The 21,879-nt window shown below is 39.6% G+C and overlaps 1 protein-coding gene across 1 annotated transcript in view; it reads left to right on the forward strand.

Annotated features, from left to right (window-relative positions):
* The window catches only part of cdkal1 (CDK5 regulatory subunit associated protein 1-like 1), a 238,825-nt gene extending 225,060 nt beyond the window's left edge, over positions 1-13,765 (forward strand). Inside the window, exon 15 of the mRNA XM_084357757.1 lies at positions 11,926-13,765. Coding sequence (XP_084213883.1) covers positions 11,926-12,087 — 162 coding nt within the window. The 3' untranslated portion in view covers positions 12,088-13,765. The remainder of the gene's footprint in view (positions 1-11,925) is intronic.
* Positions 13,766-21,879: the final 8,114 nt, after the last annotated feature.

Raw genomic sequence — 21,879 nt, forward strand, 5'->3', positions numbered from 1 at the left:
AGATAGATGCTCACCCCCGTGTCTTGCAGTGGAGTCTATAATTACAGGCTTTTGGCAGGGAGCGAGAGAAAAACAGAAGAATAAAGGACTGGGAGGAGAGAGATTGTGTGATGAGGTCCATGATAGCTGGGTCGCTGATAGACGGATGGAGTCTGAGCTTTGTTGTTTCATCTAAGATGCAGAGGAGCACTGTAAGAGAAAGTGAGGAAAAGAAAGAGTGCTAGATAAGTGGGTGATTGGATAGACTGAGGAACCCACTAAGGTCTGTAATGTCCATTTGTCGAAAGAGGAACAAAGTGAGAGACCTATCATTTCAGAGATGGAGAGAGAGCTGATTGCACACCAGCCACCATCCATACTGATGTGTGCATGAATGAAGCAATATGGCCGAATGGATAGATGGATAGATTTATAGAGTGGCAGCATGTGAAAGCTTGTGGATGGCTGTGGATGGATGGACCTGAAAGTGGACAGATATCCATATGAATGCATGGATGTGAGACATGATGGCTGAGATGCACACATCTGATGGATGAGCAGATGAATAGATGCATGCATGTGTGAATATATAGACAGGTATAGGAATTATGGATGGATGGCTGAGTAGCGAGGATGGATGAGTAGTGATCTAATGGCCTTCTGCTCTTTGTCTGTGTGCAGCCCAAGAACGCAGTTCTGTAGCTTGCAGAGGATATGTTGTCCTTCATGCCACATTTATGAAGCAGGAGAGCCAAACCCAACATGCAATTGTCCGCCATTTTTAAGTCAAACATTTCTCGTGAATGTGAAAGTAACAGTACCAGCTGGGGTAACATTACCTCTGATTGAATTATGTTACACACTTGACTGGATTACATTCCTTTTTTCAACATAGACTAAGCACACAAACATCTTTTCTTTGTGAATTTTTCTCTCTTGCAAACTGGACAAAAACCCACTACCACCATCTAACTTCTTCTGTCTTCAGTGGGAAACGGTACAATCAGCATTTATTACTGAATGACTGTACAGTGGCTGCATGTATTTACCAGCTCTTTCTCAAACAGTGATGGCAAATTGACACCTGGGTCGATATGCAATTTTTTTCTGCTTTGTTTCTGACAGGATGGTATGATGCGTATTCAAGTTATTGATGCTGGCACATAGTTTTCTATCCATTTCTTTATAAGCAGTGCTTGAACATCGTTCAGTCAGCGTTGAGATGGAGAGAGAGACTAAAGTCAAAGATCCAAAAACAAGCCAAAGTAACCACCATGACATTGTCAATGGCCGCCATAACACTTTCTACTGTACTGTATTTACTGGTACGTTTGTGACGTCGAGTGTGATACACCAGAAAAACAAATAGAAAGACAAACTCGTCTACTGGAATTTGGAAAGGATTCAGTTGCCTTATTTTAGTGAGTTTACTCGAGTTTAAAAAACCCAAATATACAGGTGCATCTCAAAAAAATTGAATATCAAGGAAAAGTTTTCCGTAATTTACTTCGAAAAGTGAAACTTTCATTTATTCTAGATTCATTACAAATAATGAATTTCTTTGTTTTAATTTTGATAATTATGGCTTGTAGCTCATGAAAATCAAAAATATAGAATATTAGAATATTACATAAGACCAATCAAAAAAAGGATTTATAATACAGAAATGTCAACCATCTGAAAAGTATGTCCATTTATGCACTCAATACTTGGTCGGGGAACAAATTATTAATTGTTATATGTTTTATTTATATAACTGATAGCAGCCTTCAGCTCATCTGTAGCAGCATGGTCAGCAAACCAGTTAGTAGTCCTACTGAAAAAGGAAATCAGCATCTTCATACAGTATGCAGATGCTGATTTCCTTTTCCAGCAGGACTTTGCACCTGCCCACAGTGCCAAAACTACTAGTAACTGGTTTGCTTAACTTGGTGTTATATATTATATATATATTATATACTGTGCTTGATTGGCCAGCCAAATGGCCTGACCTGAACCCCATAGAGAATATTAAGGTATTGTTAAGAGGAAGATGAGAGACACCAGACCAAACAATACAGACACGCTCAAGGCCACTATCAAAGCAACTCTGGCTTCCATAACACCTCAGTAGTGCCACAGGCTGATTGCCTCCATGCCACGCCATATTGATGCAGTATTGATTTTCATGAAGCTTAATCGTCAAAATTTAAAAAAAAAAAAGGCTTGAAATATTTAACTTTATGTGTAATGAATCTAGACTATATCAAGTTTGACTTTAGGAATTAAATTACGTAAATTTCCACAATATTCAAATGCATTTAGAGGCACCTGTATGTGCTAATTTTGGTATAAAAATAGTATTTTGGTGCCTCAGCCTCTCCCAAATCCACAAAGCATGCAATTCAGATAAATTTAAGACTTCAAATATTTACTAGGTGTGAATGTGTTTTTTCTCTGGTCACCCTGTGGCTACCTGTCCAGTGTTTCCCTTCATTTCTGTTGCATGGTGATCCTTGCCACTTGACAATGACCCTGAAAAGGAATAAGGAAGTATGGGGGATGCATCATTACCTGCAGTAGCACACTTTTCATTTCTACTCTTTTATTCCCAGTTTATGACATCTTTTATCTCCCGTCTATCCCATCATTTTTGTTTAGCTTTTTGTATCCCTTTTGTTTGTTTTTCAGCCCCTTTTTTCCTGTCTCTTTCAATTTTTCATACCTTAGTTCTCCCTCATTCCTTTCTGCAATGTGACACACTCATTAAAAGGCCCTGGTGTTTCGCCATTTCATTCCATGAAACAAGACCAAGGTTTTAGAGAGAGACAGAAATTAGCTTTTATTGACATGGATGACATCTCTTCCTCTGTTCTCTCTTAGTCTTTCTCTCTCCCTCTGTCTCGCTGCCTGTCAGCCCTTCATTTATAGAAACAGCACTTTCCGCAGGAAGGTAAGGACAGTAATGAGTCTTTTAGTGGGACACAATAGCGGAGAAAGCACTCAACAGCATGGCGAAGGAAAGAAAAAGAGAAAGTATCTTCACCAGTCCTCATCCTCAGATGAAATTAAATGATAGGAGGGGGTGTGTGTGAGAGAGAGTCCAAAAAAAAATGAAGCAAGAATGAAAGAGAGAGAGCGAGGTAGACTGAGAGATCACGAGACTGAAAAAGCAGCTTGAGTGCCATCCAATAATCAGCTCTTTTCACAGCATACTTTCTCAAGGAGACCGAGAGAATAGGAGGGAGAGAAGAAAACGGCTCAGCTCCTTCCACAAGACAGCAAATTGACAGTTCGTATGAAAGACAGAATAGAAAGAGGAGAGAGCCAGGAGAGATATAGAAATGGAGGAATACGAGTTGTGAACAGTGTCCCTCCATGACCACAAATTGACAGAATAACAAAAAAATGGAGGTGAATGGACAAATCCCTACTGGAGTATTATATCTACAGGCCTTTCTCTTTCCTTTTCTCTGGGGCTGGTATTCTTGGTTTTCCCATCCTTCCTTCTGTCTTTCTGTCTTTTTATTTAGATCGAAGTTTCTTTGTATCTCTATTTGTTGGTTTGTTTCTTTCTTGTGTTTTTCTTTCTATTTGATCCTGTTTCATCATTTCTCTCAACACCCTTCATACTTTTACCTCCTGCTTATCTGTCATCCTCAATTATATTTTAATCAGTTTATCCATCCATCGGGGGTGTGTGTGTATTTTACTTGTTTGATGTGAATGAATGGCAAGAAAGAAATATAAAAACACACACTGTGTAGATGTGGTCAATTCATAATTGTATCTTTATATACTTAGGACAGGCTGAGTGGGTGGGATTGCTGGTACTTTGCATCATGATGCTTACAGTACATGGATACAACACCGACCCACACTAACAGACACTACAGGTTCAGTTGTACAACAAAGCTCACACACACACACACACACACACACACACACACACACATATCTTAGTGAGCACACATTTATGATGCACAGTCCCCCCCGGTGTGACTGGCAGACTCCTACTAGCCGCAGGCCATATGAGACACTGGCTGTACACACAAAAACATCATGTAGACAAAACACACCCGCTCAACACAATCATACACACACACACACGCGCACACACACACACACACGGGCATAACACTTGAACAAAAATCTGTGTTCTGTGCTCCGTGTTGACATGCAACTGTTAAGGATTGTTGCTTTGATGTTGCGTTATGCACACATGTTGTCATCTGTATTGTCAGGGAAATAATAGAAATCAAAGATTAGGCTGTCTTTTCTGGTTAGGATACAGTTAATCCTCCCATATCTATTTTTAAACTTTTTATTTAAAATGTCAAAAGGTTTTGCTTGGCCTTTGCATGACATTGTTTACTCTGGTAGCAAATAATTTGTTTTGCCTTTAAAACAGCAGGCGTAGCTATTTTAAGGATTTCATTTAGCATGTCAAATTGTATTACATGGCCTGCGCTTTGTGTTTACTTGAAGAACCAAAGTCACAGTAACAAGGGAGAAAATGTTAAGCCATCAAACTATCAGTGCCGTCTATTTTCAGTATTCTTACCTAATATGTCAAATGGCATTAAGCAGCCTCATCCTGTTTTGTTTATTTAAAATGTCAGAGGGTTTTAAATGCCCCTTGCTCCATGTTTGCTGCTGAACCACAGATTGAAGATGTAAATAACAAAGCACTTAGCCAACAACAGTTCCGGGGAAAAGTTTAGTTATTGAGTAATCATGTTTTTAGTTATCTTCTCCCAAGTTACGGTAAAAATAGACTTTCCTCAGTAAGGGCCTTGTAAACACACTCCTCTGAGCAAAGTTCTAAAACAGATGAATCACCATGGCCTTGTGTTTTATTCTGAACTTTATTATCCTCTTAAGCTCAACATGCTGTCTCATCAGAATTACAGCTGCACTTTTGTATGAGTAGTTAATTCTTGTTATTGGAGTAGTATTTAGTTGTGAGAGAAGACAACCAATGCCAAACAAATCAGAGCTCTTGTGTAAGAGTTCATGCAAAAACATAAAGAAATAAAAATATGTTTAGATTGATGTGGCCTTTTTCAAGTAATCTGTGCTGGCCGAAAGTGACTAGTTCCTTAAGCATTTACCCCATTCAGTATGGTCCTGTTAAAAGTTATCTTTTAAAAGTATGATATGTCACATTTCTGCATTAAAATGTCTAGAAATGATATACTCTGTGTTTAACATGACACATGACAAGAGGAGCCTGGCTGATCTGTGTCACTTGCATTTTTCTGAGGGGTTAGCATCCTTTCCCTTATGCTATTTTGGTAAGCAACTATGTAGACATGTGCTGGGCGTGTAAAGAATCAGAGACAATATGTTATTTGGGTTATTTATTAGGCATTCAGGTTATTATTAGGTATTAGGTTCAGGAAAACACCTTGCTACTTTATCAACAGAGATACATTACCTGGAATGACTCCCAACACACGTTGTTGGTAAAGTGCTTGAAGCAACACGTTAGTTAGTGTAGTGGTGCATTATTATTGTCAAATTAAATCTGAAAAATGTTCTTGGTTGGGTCTAAAGACAACATTCAGCCGCTTCCCATCTTTGCTCGCAGTCAAAGTTAAATTACGACTTAGGTAACATGAGTCTTTCTGTTCACACACATAGTGTTGTTCTGTATTTAGTTACTGTATCTCTAAGCCTAACGGTGCCGAAAACAACTTGATGCATCCTTGTGTTAATGAGTTTAAGGGAAACTTGCTCATGTCTCTGTGAATCAGGTGTTAAGACAAGCAGTATACACTGTAGTATACACAATTAGTGCATCAAGTCCAAGATCTAGATTTAGTGCCTGTGTGTGTGAGAGATTTCTGTTAATCAGGCTGATGCCTATAGGAAGCATCTGTCTATCAACTGGATGGTGCTGCTGGTTTGTTAATGCTCTGGTACGTTTCCCAGATGGCAGCAGAGAAAGCAGTAAGTGAGCAGAGTGACGAGTGTCTTTAATGATGTTTTGGGTTCGTCTTATGCAGCATGAGCATTCAATGGTAATGCTAAATTGTTTTAAAAAGGGGGTCTGTCCCAGTGATTTTGTATGCCACTGTCATGGACTATCTATAATCCTGCCAGGATTTCCTTATAGTGATAGAAGTTGGTTCAGGCTTTAGTGTCCATAACAAATCTTTGGAAATTGATCAGCCAGTACAGTCTCTGCAGAGAATGCAGCTCTCTAATGGCTCTCTAATGCCAATTAAAAGTCAAATACACGCACTGCTCTTGCTTTTAACACTATTGCCCTGAGAACCTCATCACAGCCAGATGAGCTGACACATGATATTAAAAAAAAACATATTTTTGGCTATTTTCAATCTTGGTCTCGGTTTGTGCTACATAACTGCTTGACCTGTCCCTTCTGACTACTGAGGCAACAGTGAAATCCAGGAAGCAATGAAATACCACAGGAACACCATATTGAATAACTGTAGCAAACAGTCGCCTTCCCCACAGAAGATATTTCTCAGGTAGATAGAACTGATGATATTGATTTCCATTCCCATGGTCTGCAGACACTAGTGGATTCACTGTTGTGTTTATTGCTATCTGTTGGCTTAGCTGTAATTTTGCACTTTGTATTGCATAGTGTGAGAAAATAGACACTGCAAGGTCATCAGGTCATTCTTTTGTTTTAAAAAAATAAAACACAAGACAAAAAATAATGATTAACATTTTCATCTGTTATTTGCTGCGATATACACGTGTGCCTATGTAAATGTGTGTTGTGTGTGTCTGTCACTGTGTGTGAGTCAACCTGCACATACATGTATGTCCAGTAAACCTGAATGCACACACATGTGGCATGAAGAAGAAACAAGTCATGTCAAAGTATAACCTGACAATATGTTTGGACTAGGGTGTTGTGAGTGTGCAAAGTGACGAGAAATGTACCTCCACACCCCAAACATTGCAGTGTCCGAGGGTTTTACAGTTAGGGGAAATTTGAGATGACAGATAAGAAAGAGGAACGAAAGAAGAGAAGTTCCCCATTGAGCGTCTCCTTTTTTTGTTGTCTTTTTTGTGGCTGTAGCCTCTATCTATCTTTTTATTAACCGATGTGGATCACTCAGTGAAAGAGTCCCAACAGACATTTATTTATATCAGTAATATTGTGTTCCCTTCCTCTTTCCAGCTGTAAATACAGCTGCAGCTCATTGTGCTTGTCACTGTGGCTTTGTCAAATCACCCGTGACTAAGGAACCTGTTACATTATCTGTCTACTCACACTCACACACACACGCACAAACCACTTCGCTGGTCTCTGTGTGTCTAGAGTGACACTGACAGCTGGTGAGGATCATGTGTGAAATGTGACCACTGTGTATTGTGCTTTCTGGCTCTCGTGATGTTTTGTGTGTGTCACTGTGTGTGTCTTTGTGTGAATCTGTCGGTGTGTTGGTGGAGGCTGCACCAGGCAGTTTTTTTTTTTTTTTTTTTTTTAAACAATGCATGTGTGGATTTGGAGGTGGAGTTTTTATAACTCAAGATATTTGAGATTCCTAGAAAAGCCTTGAGGGAAAAGTATCTAGTTGTGCTAGCCAGCCCGATACCCCTGGTGTAGTGTTAGATAATTTTAAAGTAGGATTATTTTGCGCTGTTCTACCGCTGTGAGCAGAGACACTGACATTATCCACCACAGGCCTACACGTACTCACACACACACTCACTGACAAATTCCAACGCTCTCACTCTTTGTTTCTCACACACATATGCACTCAGCGTGCAGCTACTGTAGCAGGTGGTGGGCTATCATTGAAAGCCACATCTCTTGTCTTTTCCTGCCCCCTTTCTTCCTCTTCTTCCTTTCCTCATTTCTACTCAGTTTTTCACTTCTCTCCAGCCCTCCCCTCTTTCCCACTGTGCTGACACGCACCTACTGGCACTTGGATTTTCACTTATCCTCCCAACTAGTAATAGATTTTCGACTGTACTATTCAGCCTCTCTCCTGGCACCCTGTTGTTAAAAGACACCTGCAGAGAGACAGAAAAATAGATGGATAGAGAAAGAGGCCGTATACTCGGCCTGTCAGCGAAGAGAAAAATAATGGTTTTGGTTTCATCAGTCCTTTTGCTTTGAGTCTGCTTCTGCTTTCAACTCAGTTTCCATTAGATATTCATCTTGGTCCTTTTCTTCCTGAAGAAAGCAGGAAATGAAATGCAATTAAGTCCATTTTATTGAAGTCTTTCTGTTTACGGGCAGCCTTTCCCATTCAGCCATTCATGTTTACAAAAAGTTATGAATGATGTAAAACCAACGTTTGTCCCTTTTTTGTCTCACTGTCTGTTCCTTTAACCTTTAATGAATAAGCCAGTGTGTTAAACCTGCTAATAGGCAGACAGTGTAACCTCATTGTATAGTACCTTTTAAATACATTATTACTGATGAGATTGGATTAGTGATTTGAACCCATAACAGAAGTAGCTGTATTCGTTATGATCACATGTACTTGTACAGTTAAGAGGCTGAGTGTCAAGCAGCATGTGCACTATGACGGGGACTTGACATGGCTACCAGAGGACACCCTAGTGAAAAGCACCCTTATTGTTTTTCAAGTATCAAACAGCAACAAAACAGCAGATCAGTTTCGCCATCAGGGAGTCCAGTGATGATCCTAACATCAAGCAAATGTGTATCTACCAGCCAGACCTCTGTTACTGGTTACCTCTCCACCTATTGTCTAAAGTTACTGTAAGTGACTTATGGATGTGTCACGTAGGCGTTGTCGGTCATAGTATCCATCCTCCATTGTGCACTGTAACAGAGGAAACCATTCAGCGACATCAGTGAGGAGAGGAGTGGGTGGCAAGGGAGCATTCACAAGCATCAGAGAGGACAGGGGAGCGGGAGTAATTCGGAGGATAGAGCGGCAGAGGACGGACGCTATGCAGCTGCTCATGCACACAGCCATGTGCATGCAACACGTGTAGGCGTGCACTGACTCTCGGTTACATACAAGTACGCACCGCACATGCAGGCAGGTGTTTGCACACACAAAATTTGTCATTCTTTTACACTTAGTTTAAAGGGCAATGGTGTAGTTTGTATGTATTCAAATTTCTTTGCATATCATTAGTATATCTCAGAGTTTTTCTGGATTTTCTGCTCATATAGGAAGTTTTTAACTAAATCAGAGAGCAACCTAATAGATAGCATGCATGGTATACAGAATTTCTGAAGTTGGGCAAGCATCCTACTGATTGACAATGAAAGAAAAGTGTAAAGAACCCTCACTGAGAATCCATAGAGAGGAGGAATAAAGCCAGGTGAGACAGAGGGACGTCGAACAAGACATGATGGATAGTTGAGAGTGAGGTTGAAAATGAAGAAAGGCAGAGAGAGCGAGAGAGTCGATCTTACTATGGTAAATATCAAAGCCAAACCTCTTAGAGCTATCCCTAGTGAACTTGATTAAAGGTTATTCTGGAAAGCCACTGATCAATCGCTCAATATCACCCTGCATAATCTACCGTCTTGGTGATAAGGCATTTTACCAACTGTCATGCAGGAGGAGACATATAGGAACTACCACAAGGTCATCCAGATCGATTTCCACTCCACCTACAGGTATTGACAAGTCTTGGTGCTCCTATCCAGTTTGTTTAATGCTCAAATTAAAAGTCACATCTTGAGGTGCAAATCACTTGAAATCACACCTCAGGTCTCCGCACTCAGATGGTAAGGTTGGTAAAACTAAATAAATGTGTAATCAAACGGAATAATGATCAATGAGGGAGGGTGGAGGCCAGGGAGAAATCGGGCTGGTTATCAGTATTCCGTGTTAACAACTGAATTATATTAACACTATCAACGACTGAAACATAGCAGCTTATTTTTGATGTTGCTCTCATCACAGCTGCTTTTAGTGGTGGTTCAGTAAGCAGCATCATGTAAATTGTTTAAATTTGCATGTTTGACTATTGGTGAGATGCCAAACATACATAACGAAATTCAGCCCAAAGCGGTCTTTACTTTACGTGCACACCTTAACTCTGACTGGATTCTATGTTGCTGTAAGAAGTAGTTGAATGTGAAGTTAAACTTGATAGATAATTTTTCCAAATATGACCATGTTCAGAATTTTATATGGGTCATGCACACAGTATATTCTATTTGGATAGTCCGATTAGGCCTTATTCCAAAACGAGCATTTTCCAATTAATTTGTGGTATGTGCAGACACAATTCTGGTTTTAGGAGCATTCTTTGGGGATGTATACAGCTCATTCAGAATACGTGTCTCAATTTGGGTTTTTACCACAGTTTGCAACACACAGCCTCTTGCCATTTTATGGTCAGTTCTGTGCGTTACCTAGCCAACATTTTGCAGGGCAGGAATGGATAGATGCATATACAAAGGAGAAGTCCACATTTCTGGTTGAAAAAAGAACAAATCTATTTTTAAAACATGGTGGCAGATTTGGATATCAGCACGTTCTTGGTTATGCACAAATATCGCAGTGGTGACCTTTTTGAAAAGGTGATTGAACAAATGAAAGAGGGAGGCTGTGTTCACTAATCAGAGTTTACACGGCTGCATTTAAATGGCAATATTAATGAAATACTCATTCATTAGCCATGTACACAGTTTAGGAGTATTGCCTTTTTCCGAATAAGGATAAAAATTAAATGTTTTGTGCACGTTAACTTAGTAAAGCAGAGAAACTTGAAAATGACGTGCTACTGAGAGATTAACGTAAACACAATCACTATCACGGTCTTGCTTTGGATGTGCTATCATTGGAAGCTAACTCTTATGTTCTCATGCCTCTCCAAGCTTCCCTACGTAACTACATTACAGTGCACCTTCATCAACATCAGCTTGATTCAATAGACAGCACTCTGTAATAATTGGATCACTACAAAACTGCATTAACTGCTATGCACAGAGATAATGGCATCATAATTAAAATGCACTCATTTGCATAAGCAAATGACTGGTTTTATGAAGGCTTTCATCCACAAAATATCGAAATAATCAGTGGATTTAGAATTCTGTTTATTGTGGTGTCTTTAATTCCCAAATGAAAGTGAGGGGAGAGACAGAAGGTGTGACGACCAGAGAGGGATGGGAAAGTGGGGGGAATGATAAAGCCCTGTTATTCCCCTTTGCTCTTCTAAATGAAAGTATATATGGCTCCTAATATCAAGAGGCATCAATAGATGTATTTCTAAATGTACATAAATGATCAGCAGCAATGATCCATGAAGGGTAGTTATGTACCCACATGCATAAATGGCTATTTTATTAGGAATCAGGGGTGAGTAACTTCTGATTTGGCTGATCGATGTGGCAAAAAGAAAATCCACATATTTTTCAGAACCTGGTCCTCCTCTTATTCCTCTTCCTGGCCCTCTGACAGTTTATCTTTTTTCCCTGCTCCGCTCTTCTCAGCATTCCTCTTTCCCATCTCTCACTGTCACATCCTTTCAGTGGCGGATGTCTTTTTAATGGTCCAGCACATTAAGACTAAACAGAACTCTCAGATTACAGACATTTGATGCGTTGGATCACTGACCACTGTGCTGTCAAGCATCGCTGTTTGATTTGTGACTGTGGCCAGTTGATTTAATCTAAAGATGAGCCCCTAATTGTGAGTTATGAACATGAGTTATGATTTTAGTGTGAGTGTGTTGGTGAGTGAGTAAAACACAGCCATATCTGTGTGTTTGCACGCATTGGAAGGATATTAAAAAATCTAATTTATGAAGTATTTAGTCGTCTTGTGTGAGAGAAAGAGAGGGCTAGGAGGGAGGCACAACTCAAAAGCAGGTTCAGTACGAGATTGCAAAGTTGCTCCTCTTCTACACCATCCTCTTCTGTGGTGTCCTATGGTTGTCTTTACACTGTGAGGATGATAATGAATAAAGGACACATCAAAAGTCTGTACCGCTCCTAATCTCACTCTGATTCTTTCTGTCTGTTCCCCTCCACAGGAACAGAAGGCCAATGGCATTCACGGTCCTACATCCGTGCCTTCTTCATCTCTTTTGTTCATCGGCTCTTACAGTCTGGACAGGGAAGGGCTGAAGAAGCTGGGAATCGGCCTTGCTCTGGCAGCAGCCATCTTGGCCTTCATCGTAGAGAAACTGTACTGATGGAGCAGCTGCAAGATATAAGAAGAAAGGAGAGGACGGGGGCATAAAAGGAGCCCAAACAATGTGTTTGAAGCAGCTGAATCAGCGATAAACTGTCTCCTTGGATACATACTCCACATGCTCTCATTCAGTTTTAAATGAACCCAAAGACAAAAAGTCAGTGACACCTACGCAGTCGAGGATTATTTGAATGATCTGTGAGACTTCTGTTTTTTTTAGTACAGTTAGATTTTTACTTTTTAATTAAAGGCCATAGTTTAACACCTAGCCGTCATTTTTAATTCTTTTGATGCCACTGCTTGTGTCAGTCTATGAAGTAGGAATAACCGTAGCAATGACAGGTTAGCAGTCTTTACATGCCTTAGAGAACTCTTTTTATACAATTCACTTGAATACAAATTACACCCCCGTTATCCTTTTAATTATAATCTATTTCAAGTGCATATTCAGTTTAAGAGATGAGCATTTTCTTAAGTGGAGGCTGTTTTAGGAAACAATTCTATGCTTTACGTCTTGTTCACTGATGGCTACAGCTGGACATTTTCCATTATCTGGTCAATAATTGTTTTAAGTCATGTTCATGTTGCTCTTTCAGATAAATTATGAACAACTCAAGTAGTTGAGCACATTCTCTTCATTTGTACCAGAACAAAGTCTGAGGATGATGAAACTCACTTTTCAGCTAGTTACAGAGTGATTCTCAGGTGTAAATGAGTTACCCAACATATTTTTCAGAGGTCCTGAGCTGGTAGATTTCCAAATGTTGTGTGTTGCCCATCCTCCTTTCGAAGGATTGAATTGTGCTTACTTTACAGTATGTGTTTTTTTTTTTCTGGGGAGAGGAGTAATGATGTGTATAAAGGTTACAAATTACCTCTGACTGAAGATAATTTTTAACCTTAGTTTTGAAGTATTTATTTTTGAAAAGAGATGACAATATATTTTAAGATGTTCGCAACAAACATCTCTGAAGTTGTTTTAACGTGTTATTCTTTCCTCAAAGTGGGTGTTCAGAAAGTGTTTTTGTTTAATTTTGTTTTTTGTCTCATATGTCATATTCAAGTGGAATTAATCTGATGTATGTCTTACCTGATTAGTTATAACTGGGTACTGGTCAAGACATTATTTTATCCTACAGAACCCCCACGCACCCAATGTGATTTATTGTATTTGAATGTGATGACCTGCTCTGGTGCCAAGGGTTGTTTCACATTTCCCTACTTACCTGTAGTGTTGTCTAACTGATATCAACCTCAGAGAATTCTGCTGTCACTCCAGTACCAACTGGTGAATTGAACTCCATTTTCATTTTTATGACTTAAGTTGAAATGTTCCACTGAAAACTGTTCATAGGGAAAGCTGGATTATTCAAAGCACCACAAACCAAATTCATGTTGTTTTGGGATGACAGCAGAAATCTGAGTTAGATATGTCAAATCATGGGCAAGTACAACCAAACCGTTAGCATTGTGAGACATTACTAGAGGTAAATTAGAAAAGTTTTATTTTTCTGTAAATGAGGTGAACTGATCCTGCAGTGCAACTGCTCTGTGGATATGTGGACTACTGCTGGTGTGAGTCATTATTGAGACAGACTGCATGTTGTTGTTTTTTTTCTTCTTTATACACATTGTCCCAACCATCTAAAACAGTTTAATAAAGGAACAAATCAATTTGTCATGATTGAAATGAGTGAATTGTGTGTGTGTGGGTTGATTAAAGGTCAAACAGTGGTATATGATGTTGTATTGCTGGTGGTGTTCCTAAAATATTATGTTGCTCCAAGACCACGATTGCAACTTGCGACTTAGCACCAAAGTTCATGTTCAAAGCAAGCTGTCATGGCTGAATTGGTTAAGTACAGGATTTTTACTTAAGAGACTGGGTTTAATATCCTGTGTGGAACATATTACATGATTGACTTACCATTTTCCATTTCTTTCAGTTTTCTGGCAATGTTTGGTTAGGCTTAGGTAACACAAATGCTTGGTTAAGCTTAGGCAACAAAAATACTTGGTTAGGTTAAGACAACAAAAACACTTGGTTAGGCTTAGGCAGCAACAATACTTTGTTGGGTTTAGGCAATAAAATTTCTTGGTTAGCCTGAGGCAATAAAAATTACTTTGTTACCAGATTTATACAACCAGATCCGGATATATAACATATATATACATAGGGTTGGTGTTGCCTAAACCTAACAATGTATTTTTGTCGCCTAAACCTTACAAAGTATGTTTGTTGTTTTATATATATATATATATATACATACAAAGTTGATTGCAGAGTCTCATTCCCAGGTCATCAAATACCGATATATTGTATTGGTGATGCTTCTGGAGACACTTTAAGCGTCTATATTTTTTTACGACCTGGGAATGAGACTCAACAATCAACCATCTTTCTCCACAGTCTTCCTGCACTTTTAACTGATTTGTTGAATTATTAACCGCTGAAGTTTTTACTACTAAATAAGTTATATAGAATTACAATGGGGGAGTCCCATGTATCTTTACAGCGCTCTGTATCACTCAGTTGTTGTCATGTACAGAGCCTGCCTGTGTTTCTCTCTAATGTCTTTCTGTTTTGAGGTATCAGGAGAACAGTCTCAACATGTGCTCTGAAATTTCCAACAGTTAATAATGCATGCCCCAATTTATGTGTCGCATTGCACTGGCACATGTGTCTCTGTCAGTATGTCTGCATTTTTATGTGTTTGTGTGTACACATGCCCCGCATATATTCCTAGTCAGTGTCTCTTCCAGCTTGTTTGTGACATTGTTTCTGTGTCAGAGGGTGTGTGTGTGTGTGTGTGTGTGTGTGTGTGTGTGTGTGTGTGTGTGTGTGTGTGTGTGTGTCTGTACATGCCTGCGCTGTCTGATGTAGTGTCTGTAGTTTCCTCCAATGCTTAATTTAGCAGAAAGCCAGCATGCATGCATCTGTGTGTGCTTCAGGAGTGACAGGACTCATCGCTCTTTCACTCAGAAAGGCCTGTTATTAGGTATACCACTGTTTGTAGCCTACACTCACACACACTACCTTTGTATTATCTAAGTATATGATGCGTGTCACACGTTGCTGACACACAGACACATGCATGTACCCTGGCTTTTTTTTTTTTTTACCTTGTGCATGTCACACACACACACACACACACACACACACACTGCAATTTTGTAGTATATGGGCAAATGATGCACGTCAAGCAAAGTTGCACACAAACACAAGAACCAAGGCTTTATATTACCCGATCAAATGATGCGTGTCTCACACATAGACACACACACACTAGCTTTGTATTATGTGATCAAATGATGCGTGTAGCTATGAAGCTTGTTACATCCATCCAGCAGTGCCCTATATTATTCTGCAGCCATCCATACTGTGTGACAGTTCTTTTGATGCTTTGTAAGCACATTTCCTCACTGTGTATGTCAGTTACACTGCATTGTTCTCCAATGAAATATGGATGCAACGACACCCTTTATGTTTGGGAGATCATCACTTACTATGAAATATTGAGGCGGGAACGGTGGAAGGGAGATCATTATTCACTTTGCATCATTCACTTCAGTTGTTTCTAATAAAAGCAAGAGTTTCTGAGTTCTTGTCTTAGTTGCAGCTGTTGTCAATTTGTCATCTACACAGTGAGGTGCTTTTGATGTGAGCAACTTTGGACACAAGACAATGCGCCTGCCTGTGTCGTCTTTCATCTGTCGTGTCGTTTAATTTCATTGATTTAAGTGTTTTAAATTCTGAGTGGTCTGGCTTGCATAAGACTGCAGGCAGTGTTGGTGTTACTCAAAGAAGGGCGTTTATGTTTTGAGACGATGTGTTTTTAATAGACGGAGATGTCGCATTGCTACAAGTGCAACATCAGGATAAGTATGTTGTCATCTGATCTTAGAACTGATGTCAGTGGCAGATCAATCTTGTGGAACTGTATTACATTAAATTTAAAGTAACTTTAGACTATTTAAAAATGTATACACCCCTGTTACACGAGTATAAAGCTGAAGAAAAGGTGACAGCGATCCTGTTCTGGAGCAAGACAGAGTTTTCTTTACATTCATTTTCAAATGTAGAAATTCTAACATGTGGGAGGAATGTCTTCATGCTCTGTATACTGTGTAAGTTGTTTGCTCTGACAGTGAATGGCGGGGGAGAAGAACCCATCAAACGATGTTTTTTTTATTTGTGATATTTGAGCCTGCAGTTTCTTTTATTGCTGAGGACTGTGGACGTACATAGGCCACAATTCCTGCTTTCACTGATGTCGTGGCCATTATTTGTAAAGGTTTACTGTATATCTACAGCGTATGCTGCTGTGAGGCATGAGTTATAAAAAAAAATAGACAAACATAAACAGTAGCCCAAATGCTGCCTTATAGAAAAGTCGAACAACAAATATAAAGTGTCATAATGGTGCAACACAGTGCAAAATGAGCAAACCCTATCACCAGAGTCAATGTTGGCAAAGTGCTTTTTTCTAAATCATGTTTATGTTGGCACTTGTGACAACGCTGTGCTTATGGTCTGGTTAGGTTTTGGCACAAAAACTTGGTTTGGGTTTGTAAAATATCTCCTTATGGCTTAAAATACCTGCTTTGGTCGCCACAAACATGGCTGGAAATTGTCACTTCTGGAACTGCAGTCACTGGCTTGGCAGCCTTCGCGTCAATAACTCCACCTCTCGATTTGAAAGTCAGCTCATAAACATGTACTGTAATATGAACTGTGAAATAACATGTTTTGTAGAAATGTCAGTATGGTACTACGATCTGTTGATGGGTGGTATGTATTGGGGTGGCATATTTTTATTTATTTTTTTAATAGAAAAATGCTAAATGCTAATAACATAAGACGTCCTTATATGTGTAATGCTGCCTTTTGATACAATGATTCATCTTATGTATCCGACACATAATTTGAGATAAAATAATCCCTTATTAGTCCCACCATGAGGAAATTTGCAATATTACAGCTGCAAAGGGGAAAGCAAAAATAGACGTAGTAATGAATAAGTAAAGAATAAAGAAAAAATGAGTAAAAAAGCAGTAGAAACATAAACAATAGAAAATAAGAAACAAAAAACTATTTACACTATTGCGCATTGATGAGAGTATTTACACCATTTCACATTGAGATGCACAAATTGCACATTGGGATAATGAGATTGCACAGTTTGAAGTCAATTTGGTGTGTGTGTGTGTGTGTGTGTGTGTGTGTGTGGTGTGCTGTGCTGTGCTGTGCTGGGAGCAGTGTTGGTTGTACAGTCTAACAGCAGCAGGAAGGAAGGACCTGCGATATTGCTCCTTCACACACTTAGGGTGAAGCAGCCTGACGCTGAACGAGCAAAAAGAAATAAGAAATGAAATATAAATAAATACGAAATTAATCCATGTAAACAACATCATAAACATGTTTTGATCATTTTACATCCTGTTTGGTTGTGTTTTTGACCGTTTCACAGTCTATTGAGTCAGTGAAAGAAAGGGTTGGACCGCTGTGATACAGGTCTCAGATCTGAGCAGCCCAGGACCCCACACTTGAACCACCAGTGGTGTAACTACTGTTTGTATGACGCACATAGCCGGCCTTCTCTTCTTCTCCTTGGCAGTTATTCTTCATACTTAGCAGGAAGAAAGTTCAGAAAAACACAATAAAACTTTGGATTAAACTTCAATTTCACAGAAGATGAATTCTGTTCAACTTTGTCAATTAACACTTAATACACATTTATTGGTAGAGCACTGAATGAATGCCAACAACTGGCACGAGTTTAGCTAATACAGAGGGTCTTGACATTACTGGCTGACGGAGCTTCTCATTAGCCACCATCTCTGGCTGTGACCTTTTCATTTCTGCCTAACGAAGTAAATTCCTCACTAACTTCTCCATCCACCACTTAGATTATTTGGCTGAGGCTGCTCGTGTTTGCCTGGACGCCTTTATATTGGGGAATACATCACATGAATCATAAATTTAGAAAAAAGTGAATGTTGTATGTCTTTTATTGTGGTTGGTTTGGCTTGGCAGCTGTCAGCAAGAAAAGAAAAAAAATGAGAAAATAAATAAAATATAGAGAAATGTAGACAGCAGGTTTCTTTCCATGCTCGGCTGATACCTCTCTTGTTGAGGTTTGTTATCTGGGTGTAACACTTTTTGCTCAGGCAGGCAATCAGTAAAGTACGGAGAGAAACACCTGACATAATTACGACGCTGATGTTTGTCAGGTTAAGCCCAATTTAGCTCAGTCATACCATGCTATCATTCAGCGTGTTTCAAAATTGTTCCACTAAAAATATCAGCATGTTTCTCTCTTTTTCTCAGTTTCAGCTCAAAATCTTACCGACTTGGATCCACATGTCAGTCAAAGCGACAGCGGCTTTTCGGAGATTACGGAGACGGTGATGTTGGAGGTGCAATTAAAATATTTACAGGATCAAAACATTCATATTGCATGTATTTTAGCACTGACGTTAATTGACATAGGACACAGTCACTGACATAAAATATGAAACTGTGCTGTGTTGTGTGTGTGTCTGTGTGTGGCTGGAGGGGAGGAGGTCTACTTAGCCCCAGGGCAGAAACGCAGGACCAGCAGTGATTGCGACTACTTTACAACTGAGGCCAGGCTGAAACAATGTCTAATAATAATGTGCGTGTGTGTGTGTCACTGGCCTAATTAGCAGCCGCAACCTCCGATCCTGCTTTGGTTTGAAGAAACGGAGACAACAAGGACAGAAATTCCTTCTTTTCCTCGTCTTCCATTTAACACCTACAGTTTGCCCTCGACTGTGACGTGACTTTACGGGATATTGATTACATGCACAGTTCATTTTGTCTGTATACAGCACATGTTGTGAATGCCATCACTAGCTCTACTGTTCATGCTGCTTCGACTTTATACAGTGAACACACAGTGAAGTAAAGAATGCTCAAGTGATTATCAATATTTCTTTCTTCAAACTGCATTTTTTTTCCTTTGCACACATTTTCTGCTCCATCCGTATTTAAACTTCTTATATGTTGACATAGTGACAAACCTTTACCATTATTTTGTTCAGTGGTTTCAAATGTGTACATCGACTGTTTTACTGTATAAGTTAAAATAATTTCATACAATAGCAGTGGAACCTTCTGTCATTTTAAAGGGGCACTATGTAGTTTTGGAGAAGAAATTCAAACTCAAATTTATTAATATTAAAAAGCTGCTCTCAGAGAATAATAAGGTCCCCAGACAACTGTTGGTAGGTGGCAGGGTCCTCCAAATATAAACACAATATGAAATTGTGTTGTCCTCTAAGATCAGTTTGTTTATTCAGTCTATTCCTTTCATGAAAACAGAGCCCGTTTGTTTATTTAGTTTGTTTCAGTATAGAAAAATCAATGAAGATCTCTCCCTTCTGATTAAAATGTTCTCAGCAAAACCACATAGTGCTCCTTTAATTAAACAGTGAATTTTACTCTCAGTAAATGCTGGTATATTCATGCTGTAAACTGACAAGGCAGCGGGATCATTTGCGATTATAATTTGAAATGTTTGCACTTAACCTAAAATTTGTGAAAAACAACGGCTTCTAATTTCCTGCAACCAGGCTCAAGTACAACTGGCGCATGTAAATGCAAGCCTACATGGGCGTGACCAATTAATTTTTGCAATTTTGGTGACCAACATGCTTTGCTGCTTTCTGTCTCCACCTCCCACCTTTTCCTCTTTTTTTTCCCTGTCTCACTCTGCCTTTCCATTTCTATAGGCTGAGGTCTGCTCACTGTGCGCTAAGCACTTCAGTGCCTCCTGGAACAGAGGGGAAAATGACTTGGCAAGCATATCCATTCCTAATCATATGTGTGTGTGTGTATGTGTGTGTGTGTGTGTGTGTGTACGTACAGCGGTCTTCATGCCAGCTTCGTCCAAGCATTTAGTTTGGTGGCCCTTGTGCCTGCATTCAGTGATTGCCGTGTGTTATCTGCACACACACACACCAACGCAGACGCACAAACACCCCGTTGTCGCTGCAAAGCAAACTGGGAATTCACAGCCTGCCGTGCGAGGGAGAGATTGGCTCTATTGAGTGTCTTGGTGACTTGCCAGTTCAGTTTTAGTGTGTATGTCTTTGTGTGTCTGTGCTTTTGTGTATATGTGTGTGTGTGTTTGATGGGCTTATACATCTTTGACTTTGAGCGGTTAAGGGTGTTTGTATTCACCAGTGGGACGGGGGAACCAAAGTCAATATTTTAGCTCTACAGCAGCATTGTTCTTGAAAGCTCTTTAATAATCACGTAGAGAGATGGAAGCGCTGGGTTATTACTTGGTGTTAAAAGTTGTTACTAGTTTGAAGACAGTTTAGTTTTAAAGACATCACTGTTAAGCTTTGGGAAAGTGCCTGCTTTAATGTCTCTTGACACGCCATTTATCTCTGCTGTGTATTGTTTGCATAACAGACAGTCAGTTAAATCGATAAATAATGTTTCTGAAATATAAAAAGTATGGTGTGTTTGTTGAAGGAGCAAATTCTCCACACTGGGCCTCTAAGTAAATCTGAAAAGATGTCATTCTCTGCAAAGTCTTGTGGCTCAAGGTTTTTTTTTTCCACTTTACTCAAACAAAAAAAAACAAAACAAAAAAAACACACTTGTGTTAGAAGTTCATGGGGGAGCTGGCAGGACTCGAGGACACTTAATGAAGAGCTTTTTGTGATAAAAGAGTTTCTTTTCTGCTTTTCAGAGAGGGGTTCACTCAGGCAGGTGACACAGATGTCTGCAGGCGTAGAAGTCACATTTAACAAGGGTCAGAAATGTGAAAGGGGACTTTGGTCATTGCTGCGCTGAAAGACATTTAGCAGGTTTTAGCTTAATGAGCCATCTGAGCGGCTTTATCTCAATATTTTTCATCAAACAGCAGGAATGTGCGTTGCATCTATTTATACGAGAATCACAAAAAAAGTGAGAAGTCGCCCTGAGGTGTCGCGGCTGTTTTCCTCCTGCTAATGTTTGATTAGAGTACTTCAGATGGCACCTCTGAAACTTTTAATGATGTTGTCATGGAAATAACTGTACATTGCATGAGACTCCGGAGGGCTGGTTTGTTGCCATGGTGAATCGTTCCCTGTGGCGTTGTCCGCACATGAAACAATACTCATTTACATAACAACATTGTTAATGTTTAATGGCAACTTTCTCAGATGCTTGAAAGGAGAGTATTAAGGTTGGGGTCAGGTTCTTGTGTTTCAAGAGTTCTATGAACAAATCTTTTTTTTTTTCCTCCAGACAGACATAATTTATGAGTTCTGTGCACTGATATGTGTAGAGTAAAAATATCATGCATGTGGGCAGCTGGTAACCAATGCCCCTCCCTCCAGTCTGCTTAGACGACTGCACAGCCCTGACTTTTTGAGCTCCTGCCAGGCCAGGTAAAAAAAAAAAATATGATTTTGGTACTCCCCAAGGAGGGGAACTGTGCCACGAGAAAAAGAATAGAAGAATATTTCAACATCTACTAGATTGATTGTCACAAGATTTTGAAAAGACATTCATGGTTCAGAGACAATGCATCCCACTAACTTTGGTGATCCCCTGGCGTTTCTTGTATAGTGTCACTGAGAGGTAGACATTCTGGTTTTAGGAGTAATATTGTAGCCGAATCCAAAAAGCCTACCCTCTGGACTTGCTGACTGAGCCCCCTGGCTGTGCGTTCATCTGCTGTCAGAATGGGAGAATTCTTGTGAAAACCCTCTCAAGTCAGTACAACAACTTGGGAAGTCAGAGACAGTTTTGGCACACAAGTTGGTG

Source organism: Pagrus pagrus (genome assembly GCF_965226575.1).
Source record: "Pagrus pagrus genome assembly, chromosome: 7".
NCBI lineage: Eukaryota > Metazoa > Chordata > Actinopteri > Spariformes > Sparidae > Pagrus > Pagrus pagrus.